The sequence below is a fragment of the Corvus moneduloides genome, chromosome 21 (genome assembly GCF_009650955.1).
Source record: "Corvus moneduloides isolate bCorMon1 chromosome 21, bCorMon1.pri, whole genome shotgun sequence".
In the NCBI taxonomy this organism is placed as follows: Eukaryota; Metazoa; Chordata; class Aves; order Passeriformes; family Corvidae; genus Corvus; species Corvus moneduloides.
Window position 1 is genome coordinate 10,978,776 of NC_045496.1, and position 19,625 is coordinate 10,998,400.

General features: G+C 48.0%; 1 protein-coding gene across 3 annotated transcripts in view; it reads left to right on the top strand.

The window, feature by feature from the left end:
- The first annotated feature begins 1,196 nt into the window (after positions 1 to 1,196).
- Positions 1,197 to 19,625, top strand: part of UAP1L1 (UDP-N-acetylglucosamine pyrophosphorylase 1 like 1) — a 39,287-nt gene continuing 20,858 nt past the window's right edge. For 2 of the 3 annotated variants that reach the window (XM_032130746.1, XM_032130747.1), the window contains exons 1-8: positions 1,204 to 1,560; positions 8,387 to 8,591; positions 10,251 to 10,426; positions 11,481 to 11,653; positions 12,458 to 12,651; positions 13,485 to 13,625; positions 15,173 to 15,358; positions 16,105 to 16,171. In XM_032130746.1, the coding sequence (XP_031986637.1) occupies positions 1,284 to 1,560; positions 8,387 to 8,591; positions 10,251 to 10,426; positions 11,481 to 11,653; positions 12,458 to 12,651; positions 13,485 to 13,625; positions 15,173 to 15,358; positions 16,105 to 16,171 (1,419 nt within the window). In that variant the 5' untranslated portion in view covers positions 1,204 to 1,283. Of the gene's footprint in view, positions 1,561 to 8,386; positions 8,592 to 10,250; positions 10,427 to 11,480; positions 11,654 to 12,457; positions 12,652 to 13,484; positions 13,626 to 15,172; positions 15,359 to 16,104; positions 16,172 to 17,074; positions 19,451 to 19,625 lie in introns of those variants that run through there. The other variant, XM_032130749.1, reaches the window with a different exon arrangement.

The following is a 19,625-nucleotide window of genomic DNA, read 5'->3' on the forward strand; positions in this document are numbered from 1 at the left end:
AGGCTTGATCTACAAAAAAAGGGGGTTTCCTCTAGGTTCCTCCCCCATCTCTGACCTTGCGGAACAGGAATAACAGGGGGAAATCAGAACGACCTTAATGTCTTTTGTCCAATCTCCCTGCCTAGCCAGTCTATCCCACCAGGAAAGTGAACCAGAGATACCAGACACAGCTCCTGGTGTTTACTGTATCTGCAAGTTCAGCTGAAATACTCTCGCTGCTGTCCATGTGGAGCTTCCTGCTCCAGCACAGGGAGTTGGGACAAAACTGCTGATGGCAGCTCTGCTCTTGCTGCGTTTTCTGTATCAAACTGCCCTCGACAAGCTGCTTTGAGACACACTGGCGTTTCCATCCACACTGACATTTCCAGGCCCAGTGGATGAAGTTAGGGAGATTTTGGATATTCTTGGAAAAGACTTTTGGGGGGTTCGTGTTTTTTTAGGGGAGGGTTTATTTTCTCTCACTATACAGTTTATCTTGGGGCCAGCCCAGACTCTTCTGACAAACAGAGATGTCTGTTTTTATATAAACAATGCAGTTATTCAGCTCTCCTTCCTTCAAGCTACTGGGAAACACCAGTTGCCATTCAGATCTGGCTCACCCCTGCCTCTCTGCTGGCCTTTCCGGATGGATAAGGGCTGGTGGTTATGTAGGCACCACCTGTGTGGAAGGACCTGGGCAGACAGGGGATGCCACCACAGCAGGGAGAGATTTCATGTAAAGGGGAGCAGAGCAAGGAGGTTTCAAAACCCCAAGGCTCTTAGGAGCAGAAGCTGTGTCAAGTCACATAAAATAAGAAACAGAATGTGAAACTGAAGCTTTGACAACTCTCAGGGATTCTTCCTGATCTGATGGTCACATCTGGATGGGGTCTCGCTTCCCCGACTCCGGTCACATGCAGAGACGTGGCTGTGTCTGAGCTGCTGCCTGTCTTCTCATGTTCTCCTACCCAGCTGGGCTCTGACTGCAGGCAGGATGGCTACTGTAAGGGGCAATCACAGCCTGTGGGCGAGGATTTTACTATGCTCATGAGCACAAAGTTCAAACAAAGTTGTTCTTTGGCATTTTAGTTTGATTTATAGTGTTCTCCTGTTCTTGACTTCTCAGTTCACGCGCTACCCGCAATCCCTGCGGGACCGCGGCTGGGGCGAGCCGGGAGGCGGCTCCGGGAACCTCGTGATCCGCGGGCGGCGGGGAGGGGTTCGGGGGGGCGGGACAGCGTCTCTGGCCCGGCCCGGCCCGGTCCCGCCGTGTCCCGTGCCGCTCAGACTGGGCTTCCCACGCCATGGACCCGCCCGAGGAGGTGCGGGCTCGGCTGGAGCGGTGCGGACAGGGCCATCTGCTGCGGTTCTGGGCCGAGCTGGACACAGCGCAGCGCGGAGCGCTGCTGGCGGCGCTGCCGCCGGGGCTGGGCGAGCACTGCCGGCTGGCGGCGGCGGCCGGGGCCCGCCAGCGCGGCCCGCCCGAGCGCCTGGACGGCCGGATGGAGCCGCTCCCCGCCGAGCTGCTGGGCAGCGCCCGCCGCAGCGGCCCCGCCGCGCTGCAGCACTGGGAGGCGGAAGGTGAGCGGGCTGCGAGGCCGCCTGTCTCTTCTGTCCCGGGGCTGCCGGGGTCCAGCGCGGGGGTTCGGGGGCAGCCGCGTTCCGCCGAGCCCCAGCGGTGCGGGAGCGGAGCTGCGCCCGGCGGGGCCCCGGGGCAGGAGCCGCCTCTTGCGGTGGCACCGCGGGGCACCGGGTGGTCCGGCCCCGGCACCGCGTGCTCCCGGGGCCGGCGGCCGGCGGGTGGGAGCCGCAGGGACGGCGGGTTGGATAAGGAGGGAGAGAGCGGGGTCGCGGCCACACCCGGCCCGAGCGCCGGCAGCCGGTGTCCTCGACCCGGGGAACATTGGGTGAGACACCGAGTTTTCACTCTGCGTTATGAAATGCAGCAGCCGAGGCCCTGCGGCCGTGCCCGGTAGGATCAGATCTCTACAACTCCGTGACAGTCGGTGATAGCCAGGTGGGTCTCAGTCTTTCCTCCCACATAACAAGCGATGGGACAAGAGGAAAGATCCTCAAGTTGTGTCAGAGGAGATTCAGTTTGAGTATTGGAGAAAATTTCTTCACTGAAAGGGTGGTCAGGCATTGGCACAGGGTGGTCAGGCATTGGCACAGGTTGCCAGGGCAGTTGTGGAGTCACCATCCCTGGAAGTGTTCAAAAAACATATGGACGTGACACTGACAATACTGTTTAGAGGGCATAGGGGTATTCTGTCAAAATGGTTTTCAGTATCTGTCATGAAAAATATGTAATACTAAAGGATTTAAAGGGGCTCCAAGAGAGCTGGAAAGGGACTTTGGACAAGGGCCTGGAGTGATAGAACAAGGGGGAATGGCTTCCCACTGCCAGAGGGCAGGGTTAGATGAGATATGCAGAAGAAATTGTTCCCTTTGAGGGTGGTGAGGCCCTGGCACAGGCTGCCCAGAGAAGCTGTGGCTGCCCCATCCCTGGAAGTGTTCAGGGCCAGATTGGACAGGGCTTGGAGCACTGGTCTAGTGGAATGTATCCCTGCCCATGGCAGGGGTGGAAGGAGATGGTCTTTAAGGTCCCTTACAAGCCAAACCATTCTATGACTCTATGAGTCCCTGGGGAGGGTGGGAGCAGGGGGAGTTTCATTGCTGCTGAACTGGGTAGCTGCCTTTGTGGGAGGATGAGCTCCCAGCCCACCAACAGATGCAAAGGCCGGTTTCAGGTGCTGATCCCCATCCATGCTGTGTCATGTGTGGCAGAAGGCTGATGGGATCTGGGAGAAAAGTGGATGAAGGAAGCCCAGGAAAGTCCATAATCCGTGGTTTTTGGAGCCTGGTAGATGCGGGTGTGTGAAAGGTAGGGGTAATGGGAGAGATGGTGGCTGGATGTGCTCTTCCCACAGCATGTAAATCTTACATGGATGTCCTGTGATTTTTTCTAAGTGTACAGTCCTATTTATTTGTAAGGGCTCGCATGTGTCTTGGATCTTTCTTTATAAAATATAATAGCCCTGTTAAAAAATAATTTTAATTAAAAAAAAAAGCCAGGAAAACCCACCTATGGTTGGTAGAAATACTTGCCTAAATTTTGACAAGTTGGCTGCACAGCTTTGACCCAACCTTGCCAGTAAAGAGGTGAGGATGTGTGGGCAGGGGAGTCAAATTTTCCAAGCAGAAAAAGAAATAGAAGCATCGGGGTCACAGGGCAGAGGAGCTTTTCTGCTGTGAATGACTGCACTGATGGGGCTGAGTGGTGATGGAGGGAACATAAGCTGGTACAGTGAATCATAGAATCCCAGAATGGTTTAGGTTGGAAGGGACCTTAAAAACCATCTCATTCCAACACCCTGCCATGGGCAGAGACACCTTCCACTAGACCAGGTTGCTCCAAGCCCTGTCTAACCTGTTCTTGAACATTTCCAGAGATGGGGCAGCCACAGCTTCTCTGGGCAACCTGTGCCAGGGCCTCACCACCCTCTCAGGGAAGCATTTCTCATCTATCTAACAATCTATCATATCTCATCTAACCATGGCCTCTGTCATTGTGAAGCCATTCCCCCTTTTTCTGTCATTCCAGGCCATTGTCCAAAGTCCCTCTCCAGCTCTCCTTAGGCCCTTTAGGCACTGGAAGGGGCTCTAAGGTCTCTCTGGAGCCTTCTCTTCTCCAGGTGAATGCCCCCAGCTCCCCCAGCCTGGCGTCAGAGCAGAGGGGCTCCAGCCCTTGGAGCATCTCCATGGCCTCCTCTGGATCCACTCCAGCAACTCTATGTCCTTTTTGTGCTGACAACCTCAGAGCTGAAGGCAGCACTGCAGGTGGGGTTTCACCTGAGAAGGGCAGAGAATTTCCTCCTCACCTGCTGCCCCTTGTGAGATCAGCCCAGGGCACAGGGGCTTTCTGTGTGCCAGTGGACTTGGTCAGGGCATGTTGAGGTTCTCATCCACACACACCCCCAAGTCCATCTTGGCAGGGCTGTTTGAGGATGTCACAGTGAGGACGAAGGGACCCTTTGAGCCCTAGAGGCACATGGGGTTGGGTCAGGGCTGCTGTTAAACTAACAGCTTTATCAAGCTGGGTCACTCGTCGAGTGAGGAGCTGGTGTGTCTGCCTTGTGCCACTGGCTGCAGCACGGAAAGGAAGGGAAGGCTGGGCTGCCTGTGTGGGCTGGCCTTGCTGGTTGCCAGCACTGCCTGCAGCAGCCCAGGTCTAGTGTGTTTGGGATCCTGCCACTGTGCCCAAATCACCTGGCCCTAAAGTCTGATGGCTCCAGGCCACCTCAGCCCTACAGGCAGCCTGAATTTCTACCAGAAGGGGTACACACAGATGTTCTGTTTCCTTTGATTTGTTTTTATGATCTGGTTTAAGGAGGGCAGTTGGGAGCAAAGGCTTTGTTCTGCTGAACTCAGGCATTGCTGTGTGTCCCTGCAGACGTGGCCTTGTTACCAGCAGCATCCCTGCATGGCGTTTCCTAGTGGAACCCATGCTGTGGGCACAGGCTTCGCGGGATCGTGGGTCCCTGAGGGGATGCAGCTCTGGAAGGCCTGTGTTTGCAGTGAGCTGCTGGTGGTGTTGAGCAGGGTGGGAGCAGATGAGCTGTCCCAACCTGCTGCCCAGTATCCCTGAGTCTGCATGGCTGGTACAGCCTGTGGCTGTGGGGTCACTGTCACCCTGAGCTGAGCTGCTCTGTGCTCTGTCCGTGGGTGTCTGAGCTCTCCACAGCTGCCACCTGCATTGCATCCTCCAAAGACTGAACAGCTGAAATGATGTCTCCTCCTTTCCCCTCCCCCTTTTTCTATGATAAAAAATGATGGATAAAAGAACCTCAAAACAGACAACTCAAAACTTGTCTTGGGAACACCTGAGATATTTTTTAATAGTTAAAAAACTACTACTACTATTATTGTCTCTCAGACAATGAAACTGCCTGGTTAGATTTGCTTTCAGATCTTAAATGCCGACATTTAACAATCACATTTTCCAGGCAGCCCTAGGGATGATGGTATAAATCAAACACACATACAAGCACTTTTACATTCTGTCAGTGTTCTATTAATGAAATCTAAGTCATGGCCATGGGCTGAGGTGTACCCATTTCATCAGAGTTTGATGAGCCATTCTGGTTATCTGACTGCTCTGCAGAGTTGAAAAGTTTGGACTCTTCTCTTGCTGACTGCTGTTCAGTAAGAGAATTCTTGCAAGACCAGTCTGTTCCTCCTACAAAATCTATTTTTGTTATTTTACTTTTTATGCAGAGTAGGACTGGCTGCAGCATTTGTGGGTATCTCAGCAGCCAACACTTTTTCGGTTTAGTTGAGCTGTTTGTATTTCACATGCTGCACAAAATAAGGTGGATTTTTTTTAAGGGGATAGATCTTTCCATTGCAGCCAGATGAGTCAGTTCTTATGAACTTTAGTTGTGCATATTGGTAATTTTACAGCTGGGAAGTCAGAGCAGAGCTACTTACTCAGATTTTTGGAGTTATTTGTTTGGTGACCTAGGATCAGAACTTGGAAAAACTGTCTGGGTTGTAGGGTTGTACCATAAATACTGAGAATGCCATAAATGATGGGAAGCATTCCCCTTTCTGGGTTGTTCATGTGCCCCATGGTGAGCCCTCCTGGAATATGGCCCTGTCAGTCTGCTGGATTGTGGAAAAAGTGACATCCTTGATGTTATCAGTGATATTGCTTTGAGCTTGGGTTTATCCCAATGAGGTTGAGGTTTCAGTCCCTGCAGTGAGAGGCTCCTCCAGGAGATGGGTGTGAGATGCCAAATCCCCCTTGGGCAGATCCCATCCCCTTGTCACTGCATGGAAAACTTCTGAGAACTGCTATCTCCTTTGGGGCATCTGCATTTCAGTGGAGTGATGCCAGCTGTGGCATCTGTGAGCTGTGGCTGAGAATTGTAGCTCCTTGCTGCTGTGGGACAAAGTGGGGGCCTCCTTGACTTTCCCAATACAGTGTTCACTCCAGAGTGTCAGGTGAATGATCCCCTTGGTCACAATCTGCTGCTCTGTAGAAACCTCTAATTTGGGGTCTGTGGGATGTGGTCTGTTGCATCAGAACCCGAGTGTGTGTGTTGGTGTGAGCCTGGCAGTGCAGGGGGGAGATGCAGCGGGGCAAGTGCCCAACTTGTACCGCTGGTGGGTGAATCTCAATTGCACCCCAAAGCAGGACCCCCCATGCTGCAGCAACTGAAACCAGCAAATGCTGAGCTCAGACCTCAAGTAGCTTTGGTATAAATTGATGTGAAATACTTTAGCTCAAGCAGTTTCAGTTCTAGATAATTTTAAAGAAAAATATATTTTTAAAATGTTTTAATTGCCCATTTCATAGAATCAGAGAATGCTTTGGGTTGGAAGGGACTTTAAAGACATGGGTGTGGATGCCACCCACTAGATGAGATTGCTCAGGGCCCTGTCCAACCTGGCCTTGAACATTTCTAGGGATGGGGCAGAACAGTTTGGAAGTGTCCCACAGGGCAACTTTTTTAGGATTGTTTTTCCCCCTCCATAAATTCTTTCTGTGCTGGATCCCAGTAGGGAAACAGCACCACCCAAGCCAGGGCACGAGGAGATCTGGGGCCATGCTCTGGTGCCCCTCCACTCAGCTCTTTCCTTTCTCCTGCAGTGGTGCCTTGCACTGGCAAACAGCTGAGCACGCAGGAAAACCCATGTGATGGGACCACTGAGAGCCTGAGAGCCTGAGACCCTCTGCTCTGTACTTTGAGTCTCATGGGCAGCTCAGTGGAGGCACAAAGGAGCCGTTTATTGCTTGTGGTTTGTTGTGAAATGCTGGTTGTGAAATGCTGGTTGTCTTATTTGCATCACCATGCAGCTCACCCAGATGCTCCATGTCTTTTACATTAGAAATTTAAAGCTATTCAAGCTTCCCCTGCTATCCAAGGACTCCTGAAACTTTGAAATCCCAAGATTTCCACCCACAGGTTTCTCCTTAGGGAGCTCCCCAAATCCCACTTGGAGGATTGAAGATCTCCAGAGGTTGCTTCCAGCTTCCACTCCTGTGGCCCTGTGACCCCAGAGGCTGCTCTGCAGCAGAACCATGGCTGTGGAACCACCTCCCTGTGTGCCTGGACGCTACCAGCCTTTTTGGAAGGGGGTGTGTTTAGAGGGAAAAATTTGTGTTACTGCTGTGGTGAGACTGAAACTTGTAACCCTGGGAAGGGGAGTCGTGTTACTGCAATGTCATGGATGACTTAAGTCTTTGCTGAAAAAATTGCTGAAAGCTGCAGTTCTGAACAGAATTAAAATCGAGCCGGGTTGTTAAAACAGCAATTGGTATTTTTGCTCTACTGTTCATTTAAACAGCCAATTATTTAAAGATTAACATAAACCCAATCCTGTTTTTCTTCTAATTCAATTTCTTTGGTCCCCATATCTTTCAGTCCAAATCAAGAGTGTTTTAGCCCCAGCTATGGTTAATGTGGGGTGTTTGCTGAAGGCTGGGGTGCTCCACAGGCTGTCCTTGGCTGCAGGAGCGGTGGCAGTTCAGTGCTGTGCAGTGGCAGAAGGCCCTGATAGCTACTGCAGCAGAGATGTGGCTTCTGACATGGGCAGTGCTCCTTGCATTCCCAGAGAAACACAAAGTATTCCCTAATGAAAAATCTTTCTCACAGTTGTCAGTCATTATTGTGATGCTGGCTTCAGAGGAGACAGGGACCAAAGTCTGAGAGTGAGCTGAGTGTCTGGTTCTTCCCCAGATTCTGGACTTCCCTGATTTGTCAGGAGCACTGAGGCTGGTTTTAATTAGATTGTGGAAGTTGCAGCTCTTGCAGGCTTGGCTGTGTTACTAGCCCTGACTGCAGCTCTGTTCAGCTTCTATTGAAACTGGAGCACAGGTCCAGATAATTGTTTAAGGCAGATTCCAGAAATGCTCATGCTTTACTCAAGATAATGAGACTTGGCTTCTTTGCGATGTAGAAATGATAAGGGACTTCTGGAGGTCTCTAGTCCAACCCCCATTTGGACCAGAACTGTACACAGCCCGAGGCCAGAGCAGCTACAGCTTTACCAAAGTAAGCCTTGAAAACCTTAGGGGACATCTCCCCCCTCTCTGGATGTCTTTTCCAGTGCTGTAAAGACTTTGTATCCTAATGTCCAGTTTGAATCTCCTAGGCTGCAGCTCATGGCTATTGTCTGTTTTCACACCAGTTGTTGCTTTAGATGAGGAAACTGCTGCATCCAGGAGGTGAAATGAATTTTCTCCTGTGTGTGCAGTGGCATATTTCTCTCTGAGCTGCCAGCATTGAACTGGCAGCTTCTGGCTGTTGCCTGAGCTCTGAAGAAAGGCTCAGGAGAAGAACATGGGGTGTTGATTGCTTTGGAGGTTCTTATGTTCCCTTGGGCTTCTTTTCCTGTTCAGGTTTACATCAGATCTCACAGAACAAGGTGGCAGTGCTGCTCCTGGCTGGAGGACAAGGAACCCGCCTGGGAGTCAGCTATCCCAAAGGCATGTACAATGTGGGGTTGCCCAGTGGCAAGAACTTGTATCAGATCCAAGCAGAAAGAATCCGCAAAGTGGAGCAGCTTGCTGGCAAGAGACACCACTGCAAGTGTGCCATTCCCTGGTAGGTGACGCAGAGCCAGATCTGCAGTGCAGGGCTCTTTGCATTCCAGTCTTGCCCATGTTGTCTTCAAGAAGCACTGAGCTGGGTGCTGTACAGAGACAGGTCGGGGGGAGCCTTTTGTTGGTGGGATTTGCGATGCCAGTGGCTGGAGGAGGGTGCAGAGGGATGGGAGGTGGCAGGTCCATGTCTGCAGACCTGAGGGATTGAGTGCTGCCTTTGCATCACTGACCACAACCCTAACTGCTGTACCTTGCTGGCTTTCCAAGCAGTTACTGGCAACACTGTCAACAGCACCTTTCAGTGATGGTTTCAGATGCTTTACAAGAAATTTCATCCATTTCTGCTTTCTCAGGTTCCTGCATGGAGGACAACCTAGAGCTTGCCTTCCGAGCCACTCTTCCCACCCTTGTCCATAATCTCTGCCACAGCAAAAAACCTCTTGCTTTGTGTTTAGGCCACCTCCTGCTGTCACTGTTTACAGTTGCCAGTTCTGCTGGCTGCTCCTGGCTTTCAAAAGAGATGAGCTCTGGGCACAGTGCAAAATGTGAATTTCCTATGGGATGTGGTGGGTGAGAGGAAGGCACTGCAGACGTGTCTGGAAATGTTTTCTGCTAAATGTTCTTTGTTAGACCGTGAAGATTATGCAGAAATACCCTTATGGTATCAGTGTGTGGTCTGAGGCAAGGTTTCCACAATGAAAGAGCAGGTGTCTGAGGGCTTCAGGTTGCCACATTGTTTTACAAATTGGAAGTCAAAGTCTATTGATATATTGTTTCCTTATGGAAGGTGAGTCCATATTGTCCTTCTTCCTGAAGCCTTGTATACAGGACCTGAATTGCAAATACATCATCCCTGGTGCTCCTGGAAGCCAGGATGAATTATTTGCAAGATGCCACATCTGTTTCCAGTTCCCCTCCCACAGCTGAGGAGGCAGTTGAAGCAGTTTGCTGCTCCAATACACCTGGGCCCAGGCTATGCTGTGCTGCAGAGATGTAAACTGGGGATGGGGGATTGAGGTCCAGGCTCTCGTGTGCCAGGCGTTGTTTCCTCTGTCATGCTGACAGAGGACCCTGTATTCTGTGCTGATAGTTGTTGAAGACCTTGACAGGTAGATGATGAAGGTGGCTTTTAGACAGTAGTGAAGGAGTATAATGGAGGAAGAGACAGAAGCAATGTGGAGCTGAAAGGAAAGGAGGAAATAGAAAAACCTAAGACAAAAACAAACCATGCAGCCAACATATGGGAATACTGCTGTTTGCCTTGGCACTGAAGAGGTGCTGGCGGAGTGAGCTGGTCAGAGTTTCTTTAGACACTTAACATCAGTTTGAATCTAGAGTAAATGAAGCTGTTTTCTGCCCTTTGTCTTGTTTTCCAGCTTATCCAGATACTCAGATGTTGTTCACATTTAGGGCAAGGCTCTGCCTCTGTCCTGGCATATCATATCAGATCATACCCTGATACGGTCATAGGACCCCCTGCAGCCTTTCTGTTCTGGGGATGAGTTCTGGAGGTGAGCTCTCGTGTGCAGTTGCTCACCACAGGATGCTGCTGTGTCTCTCATTTCACACTCCTGGGATTCCTCTCTTTTGTGTTCAGTTTGAAGTTTTGCCTTTTGCTTGTGTTGTTCTTTCTCATTGCCCAGCCCCTATTCCTGCCCAGGTACATCATGACAAGTGAGTTCACACTGGGGCCGACAGAAGAGTTTTTTGTACAACACAACTACTTCAACTTGGATAGATCCAACGTCATCATGTTTGAACAGAGGATGCTGCCTGCTGTCACCTTTGATGGGAAGGCCATCTTGGAGGAGAAGGGGAAAATTGCCATGGCTCCAGGTACCTGCTGTTTGCTCTTCCATACTGTAGTACTGTCATGTATGTTGATAGTTGCTATGGGCCATCAGCGAGCTGGGCACACAGAGCAGGCTTTGGAGGTCAGGGTTCATGCTTCCAGTTAATGTGGAAAGCTGCTGCTAATGTTTCAGGCTGGTAATCAGGAGCATAGCTCTATTTAGTTCGTGCTGGAGATTTGACCACAGCACATGTTTTTTATCCAAGTCTGGGAGTATTGGTAGGATTAGGAGTGCTGTGGCTGCAGGGTAGGAAAAAGGTGCATCAGCAGAGCTCTCTATGAGGTCTCTGGAGTGCTGCCTCCCGTGGTGAAGGTCAGGAGCTCAAGGCTGATAGCTGGAAATGGATAAAAGAGCAGCAAGAAGATTAACTCTTTTCAAAATGACAGCAATGTCTCACCTTGTAATGTTCTCTTAACCTAGACATGGTAAGAGACTTGGTGATGGCAGCCCTGTTAGGACTGTGTTGCACCTGCAGAGTGGTTCTCCTGAGCTGATAAGGGCATCCAAGAAGGAACTGTAAATGGGTGATCTGTGATAAACATGCAGGTGTCTTTTGTGCAGCTGCAGTTCAAGCCTTTAAAAAGGCATTGAGAAGTTGTGGGGGGAAGATAAACAGAGAATAAGATTTATTTTAGTCTTTCTCCAAGAAAGAGAAGAAACAAGCTTTTGCCCTGCACTGGAGGAGAAATGTAAAAGACTTTTCCCACCCTCTGCATAGATTTGCCCTTTAGTATTCTCCCTCTGAGGATCTCACTAGCCTTCAGAAAGTCTCATAATGCTGCTCAGTGAGGCTGGTCCCCATGGTCCCATTCTGCAAGTGAGAGAGCTGGGGTGAAGAGAGGAACATACTCCCCTGAACTATGTGGCAGAACTGGAAATAAAATCTGGTAGCACTGGCTCTTGACTAGAAAACATTCCCTGCTCTTCTGTTCAAGAAAGCTTGTTTGGTACTTTCTGGTTTTGCTCTGTTAGACACAAAAAAACCCACCCCAAAGTCACTAATAAGCCAAGACTTTCTCTTTTCTCTTGCATTATAGATGGCAATGGTGGCTTATACCGTGCTTTGATGGATAATAAAATTTTGGATGATATGAAGCAGCGTGGAATCCAGTATGTCCATGTATATTGTGTGGACAATATCCTCGTGAAAATGGCAGATCCAGTCTTCATAGGTTTCTGTATTTCCAAAGGGGCAGACTGCGGTGCAAAGGTGAAGCAGTGCTACCACTGGGCTGGTTTCCCACAGGGAGTTTGGGTCCGATGACATTTGGAAGCTGCTGGCTGCGGGGAGCTTACATGACCTGGGGTGTTCAACCCTTTGCCCATCAGCAGCTCACTCTGAGCAGATTTAGAGCTGCTTGCTGCCTGCACTGTGTTCCAAATCCCTACCCATGGGTGTCCTCTGTTCTTCCCAGAGTATTGTGGAAAATAAACTTCAGTTAGGGCAAGGACTATAGCTGCACAGGAAACTACACCCTGGAATTGCTTCCCCTCTATGCCCAGCCCTTTCTACAAAGGCACTTGGGCTGTCTAGAAGCCATACTGGACTGGGTTGCGTTTTATAAATGCACCTTTAAGTCTAATGGAGGCATTTCTTACGCTCTGCTGTGGAAGATGGGGAATGCCGAAACAGCCTGGATTTTGTCAACCTAAAGCAGCAGGTGTCTGAAGAGAAATTTATGTTACTTGAGTCATTAGCACTGTTCAGGCAAATGGGGAGTTGAAGGCTCATAGCTGCAAACAGCTTTCTTCTAATGCCAGATCCTAGTCCTTGATAAGAAAACTGCCCCCCAGGATGCTGATTGCTTTTAACTGGTTTGTCTTCTGAGAAACTGTTCAATTAACAGTTGAGTACTGGGGTTTATGTTGAATTGTTGGGGAAAATGTGCTTCCAGACTGCTCTGTGCCCCTTGCACAGCCCTGAGGACTGCTGTGGGATTGTTTGTACTTGGGAGTTGGAATAGTCCTGGGATTTTCTTCCTCTTTGTCATAAACCTGTGTCCTGTGGCTGCAGGTAGTGGAGAAGGCCTACCCCACGGAGCCTGTTGGGGTGGTGTGCTGTGTCGATGGGGTGTACCAGGTGGTGGAGTACAGCGAGATCAGCCCAGAGACTGCACAGCAGCAGCGCCCTGAGGGGGGACTAATGTTCAGTGCTGGCAATATCTGTAACCACTTCTTCACTGTTGAGTTCCTGGAAACAGTGGCCCAGTAAGTCCCAGCAGACCTTCTAGGTAGCTGTGCAGCCCAGAAATGCCTCCAAGAGTGGGTGTTCCTGTTTCCACTCTGTAATTTCAGTTATGGTTACCCACCCTGTGTTGCCTTTTGCCTTCTCTCTCTTCCAAACAGTTCCAAACACCTGTGTCCCCTTTCTGACAGCCCCAGCATGCTCTCCAGGCCCTACCCAAGGAAGAGGTTCCCAGGGTCACTGTAACTAAATCAATTGAGATATACCAGTTCATGATCTTCCTGGGCCTTCAAGGGTGAGCAGCTGTACAGGCTGCAGTGTGGTCAGTGATGCAGCCTCACCCCATGTATTTCCAGTGGGAATGTCACCCATGCCAACCCCTGGGAGAAGAGAGTTTGCAAGAGAGGGTGAAGTTGCGGGTAGACTCTGCACAGTGGTGTTGGGGGGAATGGGGATGTGATGCTGGGCATTCAGTGAGCAGCTGCACAGCCTTCCTGAAGAGCTTGAATTACCCTTGGGTGAGGGATCTGCTCTGCTCCATTTTCATCCCAATCAGGTAACAATTTGGGTTGCCTCTTTTTTTTGTAACCTCTGCCTGCAATTTCAGCTTGATGCAAAGTTCTCCCTCTCCTCTGATTGTCATGGCCCAGTGGTACAGGGAGAGCCTGTGGCCAGGCTGCTCTGCTCGAGGAAGTGTTTCCTGGATGTGACCCCGATCACTTGGGAGGGAGCAACACCACCACAACAGTTGAGAGTTGACCCAGAGCAGTAATGAGCTATCTGCTTTCCCTCAAGTGTATTGCTTTTTTTCTAAGTGGGCTTGAACTAAATAAAATGGTTTCTTCTCCTTCTGCAGGAAATGGGAGTCGCAGCTGAAGCATCATGTAGCCATAAAGAAGGTGCCCTACATTGACAAGGAGGGAAATCTGGTAAAACCACTAAAACCGAACGGGATAAAGCTGGAGAAGTTTGTGTTTGATGTGTTCCAGTTCTCTAAGTTAGTGACAGACATCATTTTACTTTTCTCCTCCCCTTCTCAGTGTTTGTTTGAATGACTGTAGGTTGAAACAACCCATCCCAGGGAGCACATGGTTTGTGGGTGGCTTGTTAGGAAGGTTGTTGCATCTATACCCAGCTCCAATCCAACAGTAACGCTGCAGGCTGTAAGGGGAGCTCACAGGGTACTCAGTGCTTGCGCCAACCCTGCTCCCAGACTGGTCATCCTGCTGAGCATGTGGTGGCTGGCCTGGCCTCTGCCAGCCTGGGAAAAATAAAAGGAAATTGAGTGCAAAGCCAATGAAGCCTATATTGGAGTGTTCAGACTTGCAAAAATTGGGTCTTTCAGCATTGTGGCTGCCATGGCAACTGCAGCTCTGGTTACAATTTTGGGTGCTGTTATGCCAGGGCTCAGCTCGCACCCTTTGTGCTCAGAAAACTCTTTACTTAAACACCATAGGGCCGAGTTACTGTTGCTGTGGGAACTGTCAGTGTTCACTTTCCAAGTTCTACAACATAGTTGGGAGTGCTGTGACATACGTAGTCAGGGGTGCTTGTGTCTAGGGAATGTGGGATTTTAGCAATTAAGCATAAGTGTTCTTACAGAATGTATTTTCCAAGGTCTCAAGTTCAGCAGTGAAGATTGTGTTTTAGGCTTAAATAAATGGAAAGGAGAGACCTCAGGCAAACTGAATTATCTTTGTTTGAGGATAGTATTTCTCTTTTTAGGTGATTTCCTTTAGAATAGAGAGCTCAAGGTTTGAACCAGTCTGTTTCCTGATCTGCCTTCAATAAAGTAGTATCGAACTAAAGACAAAACCACGGTGATGGGAACACTGCTGAGTTCTGAGCTGTGACAAGACTCATTTGCAAGCAGTGGTTCCTTGTGCTTTTTTAATGGCTCAAAACCACCTTGGCAGCTGTGCTTCACACATGAAGTGCAGAAATGCACAGATGTTGCTGTGGCGCTTCTTAATTTGCATTCCCATTTCTGGTAAACAGCTGTACTTCACATTCACCTGTGAGGCCTCCCTTGTTGCTTGTTTGTCCCTGGGAACTGGTGTCCTTAGTTGGTCCTTACCTACAGACCCCCATGCAGGGGGCATTTCTTGGGGCACGGTGGGGTGCTCTGCAGTGAGTGCACTGCTCGTGCTGTGTCCAAGCTCTGGACAATGCTGTGCTCTCTGTCCTGCTGTGCTCTGACCTGTCTTGTTTGGGAACCACCCACTGCCTGAAGATGTTTCTATAGCATCTCTGCAGAACTTGTTCTTTTTCTCTCCTCTGAGCACAGCTCTGGTGGGATGGAAGGCTGTAATTATGTTCCCAAAGAGACAAGGCTTCTTGTGTTTTTCCATTCTACAGCCCTGGTACTCCTTGGCTCTTCAGATGGGCAGTGGGGCTTCCCTTGGCTTGACTGCCTCAGGCTGCATACGGTGCTGCTCCCTAAAATATAGATGAGCCTTTCCCCGTGAATGTTGTTGTTGCATTAACAGGGCTGATGACTAGCTCTGGTTTTCATGATCGTTGTTTTCTTCCCTTTCCTGATAGGAATTTTGTGGCATTTGAAGTTTTGAGAGAAGAGGAGTTCTCACCGCTAAAAAATGCAGACACAGCTGACAAAGATACTCCTACCACTGCTCGGCAAGCCCTCCTGGCCCAGCATTACCGCTGGGCTCTCAAGGCTGGGGCCAGATTTGTGGATGAAAATGGTTGCAGGATACCAGAAAAACTCAGGTATAAATCTCTGTGACCTTCTCTGCAGCTTCTCTGCTGGAAGTGCTCAGCTGTGCCAGCTGGCCAGTGGCACATGCTGGGTTCTCCAAAACCAGGCATTAGTGTAGTCACAGGGTGGCTCAGCGTGATTTTTGGTCCTCTCTGGATATGCAGGTTGATGTCTATTACAGCTCCTGCTCCTCTCATGACTGTGGGTGCTCCAGGTAGTTAGTACACAGGGCTCTGGGCATTCTCTCTGGCAGATCCCTGCTCTTGGGGTAATGAGTTGGCTCCTCCTATAGCACCTTTTTAGACAGGGGCAGCCTTTTCCATCACTCTGGATTTAGCAACGCAAGGAATTTTAATTTGTAGGCCCCGACAGCTTTTCTGACTGTGGCCCCAACAGGATTCTCAGGTGGGCTTAAGGATTGGCTGTTAGAGTGATTACCAGTACAGATACTTCCTGCATCGCATATAATGGGAAGCTGCTTTTACTCCATGGGGCCATTACTTCATCAACTCATAGTTCAATAAACCCACAAGTTGTTCATTTTATTTGAAAATCTCTATAAAAGTGGTGTTTTGGTTTTGCTGAGTAACATTTGGGACCTGCTAATTCCTTTTTATTTTCACACTTTGTTTTCACATAATGTGTGACTACAACAAATGTCTTATCCTTCTGGATATCCTATTCTGGACAATCTTTTGAAGAAGTTGCACTGGTTTTTAAGCATGGCAGGAAGTTAATCCTGTGTTCTCTTCATTAGTCTCTCAGGAACTGAAGATCCTCCGGCTGTGTGTGAGATTTCTCCATTAGTGTCTTACTTTGGAGAGGTGAGAATAACTATCTATGGAGACATTTTTAAGAGTGTGCAGGTATACATCTGATTTCCTTCCAAACACAGGTGTTTTCTTTAGCCTGGACTTGCTGAAAAATGATAAGATAAGGAAACAGGGACTTGGGCTCTATGTTACCATAATGTGGTTCCATTATGGTTTACTCTTCAGCAGTTTGTTCACTCTCAGTTTTAGCCATCTGTAAAATGAGATTTGTGATGAGGCTGCGGTTTCATGAAGACTCATGAGCACTTTGAGATCTTAATGAGAAGTGCAGAACATTCAAATTAGAAAATCCATGGGTTCTGTCCTCATTTGTGCCCATCTCCCACAATCAGTGAATCCTGACTGAGAAGTGTGATATGTGTGTTGGCTTTAGGGAAGCCATTACTCAAGTTTGTCCCTCTGAAGAGAATTGATCCTGAGAAACTTGCTTCCATTTAGCAGTGAGAACAGGAGCTTCCCTGTGTTGGATGGAGAGGGTGAGAAATAGTAGATTGCAGGAGCATGTGTGGACACTGTTTGCTAGGTTTCCACGTGTTAACTTACAAGCCAGCTACCTGCACTAGGCATATTCCTCAACACGTGCAGGTGGCGAACTTGTTGCAATCAATACGTTGTCAGAACAAAATGTAAACAAGGCAATTGAAGTTGACTTTGCTGGGATTATTCTAATGATAGTTAAGGACACACCTTCCCATGCTGCCCCCCCCCAAGAAGCTTGTTTCTGACATCACATTTTATGGTTCCTTAGTGCCTCTGCTTGTTGAACCCCAGAAACACTTTCTGTCACTGGGGAAACTGTTACTGTTGCCTGTCCTTGACCTTCGCCAGTCATTCCTTGAGGACTTAAAAGTACTGCATTTACAGCCTAACAATACTGTTCTCACACCTTCTCAGGGTCTGGAGGTGTACATGAAGAACAAAGAGTTCCCTTCTCCCTTTGTACTCGACGAAAACAAAGTGGAAATGCTGGAAAATTCTTGAAGTGGGAAGCCTTTCCCTCTCAAATCAGATCTGTGTTTGTGAGATCCATTATAAGAACTGACAGTACTAAAATGTCAGCTATGAAGTGCATTATAAAAAAATTGCTTTGCAGTGTCTGATTGATGCCAAATCTTTGCAGCAGTTGTGATTACACACAGATGTGTGAGCTCCCACTGCTGTTTGGTAACTTTGAAGGCTGCGCCTTTTACCTCAGTCTGTTTTGTGTACTTGGATGTGAGTGAGGATTAACACTTTCTAGGTGCTAAACAGAGCCTGTATTTCTTACTTACTGTTTCATATGAATTTGGAAAAGAGCCAGTCAAGGCCTGATAAATCATGTTGCATTCAAGAAGATTCAATTTCTTCAGTGCCTTGTTAGGTTACCTTCTTTGTGCTGGTGTGGTTGTTTTTTTTTTGGTTTGGTTTTGTTTCTAAATTGTGTGCACAGCTGCAGTCAGTTTGAGGCCCCATCCTGAAAAGTATGGAAGGACTTTGGGTACTGAGGTTTTCTCTCCAGCGGTTAGTTTTTTCCCTAATCATGTCCTGATTAGAAGATCCAATTCAGCAATTGCATCCTCTAAGCAGATCATACAGAGTCTGCTCTATGTAGGGATGTTGCTGGGCCTTAGCACTGCTTGGGGCTTGGAGTCCAAAGTAGAACAGACTAGTTTTGTATCTGGGCTTGCTGGTCCCATGCCTAGACTGATTGCTCCTTACAGTTGTAGTGGGTTTTTTTGATAAAAAAAAAAAAAAAAAGAATATTTTACAACCCTCTGCCCTTCCTGACTATAACAGTTTTCCTTTCCACTTCCTGTTTAATATATACCAAATCCCTCAGACAAGGCTCTCTTGAGGTACCTGAAAGTAGTAAGAGAAAAAAATCCCAGTGGTAGATTTTAATGCTTAACCAAAACAAAAAAAAAGACTTACTCTCAGCATCAACAGGGTACACAGTAAAACACCACCCTCTGCTTCTACACTTTTTGCCCAGGTGATTTTCCAGCACTCTTTCACTTAGGAAATAATTCCATAGATGCCTTTCTTTTAGATATGTTACTAACCATAATGTGAAGATAAGTGCCAGCTAATGAAGGACACTAACTGTCAGAACAAATGTAGCATGTGAACTCAGCCCTGGCCAAGGGGTCCCAGGGTAGCCCTGACCCTCGACCCACCAGTGATTCTTCCTGTTCAATCTTTGGACACTGCCCCAGGAAGATCAAGCCCATCTGATGTAGAACCCGCACTGAGCATCCCCGAGTTGTTTCAGCCTTGGTGAGGATGCATCAGGTGCATTCTCTGGTGGCTGGCCTTTGCATCAGAAATGTTCTGTACTCTTCTCCTAAACATGGTGTTAGGGAAGGTAGTGAGAAAAATGTTTCATCTGAAATGTTATTTCACGCTATCACCTTCTACTGAGGAATTGCTTATGCTGTTTCATTAAGCATAAATAACTTCCATGGCTTTCTACAGTTTCTGATGTGACATTCTATTCAGAATAATAGAGAAGGGAATGGGGAAGTATAAAAATTACTCTGAGAGTAAATACAGTTTGTAAGTATGCTCAAGTTTTCCAAGGAAAGCATCTAAATGTCAGTATCAGAGGTTTTGGTTGTAAAGTGTTTCTGCATGAACTTGAGTAATGATCCTTTCAAACATGCAGACCAGCTAATGACAGTTCTGATTACCTCAGTTGGCATGTGCAGCCAGTAATTCACATTTTTAGTATTAATGAAGCATTTGTCCTTGTCTGTAGTCTTTTTGCACAGTGTTTCTATGACACATTCCATTCCTGTCAGTCAAGTTTTATATTTGAGAACAAGTTGTGTTGTATATTTGTGAGTATTGCTCAGCAATTTGAGCACATGCTTGTTTTACACTGTGCTGTGCTATAAAGGAAGATTTCTTTTGCTTTTTCTAATAAAAGCAAATATAGCAAATAATAAAGTTCTTTCTCTTTTGACGCTTCAGTTTCCATGCACACAGAACAGAGCTGCTGACATGGTTTTCAAGGTTGTTTTCAAGCAGAAGCTAAATTAGAATGCTGAATGCCTTGCCCCCCCCTTTTTTTTAAATTTTATTTTCTATGTCTCGTCACATTTTAAACTGGAATATAGAAATAATTTTGAGAGAACTTTAACAAAAAAAATCTGTCCTATAAGTAACAAAGTCTTTGTATGCATTATAAAATGAAAAAAAGTACCTGAAACAAAGGGAAGGCCTGTAGTACTCCAGAAACTTCTGGACATCTAAGCATTTTTAACAATAAAGATGTTACTGTGATTTCTATGTGTTTGTCTGTGTTTCTTGTATGTGAGAAAGACACACTTGTTATCTTTGTCTCTATGAATGTTGTCACCACAGCTGCAGGATGGTGTCACTGGTGGTACATCTGGAGGTTGCAGTGCCCACCGTTCAGATTACAGGGGCATATGGAACTGAGCAGAGGGTGATTCCTGAAGGG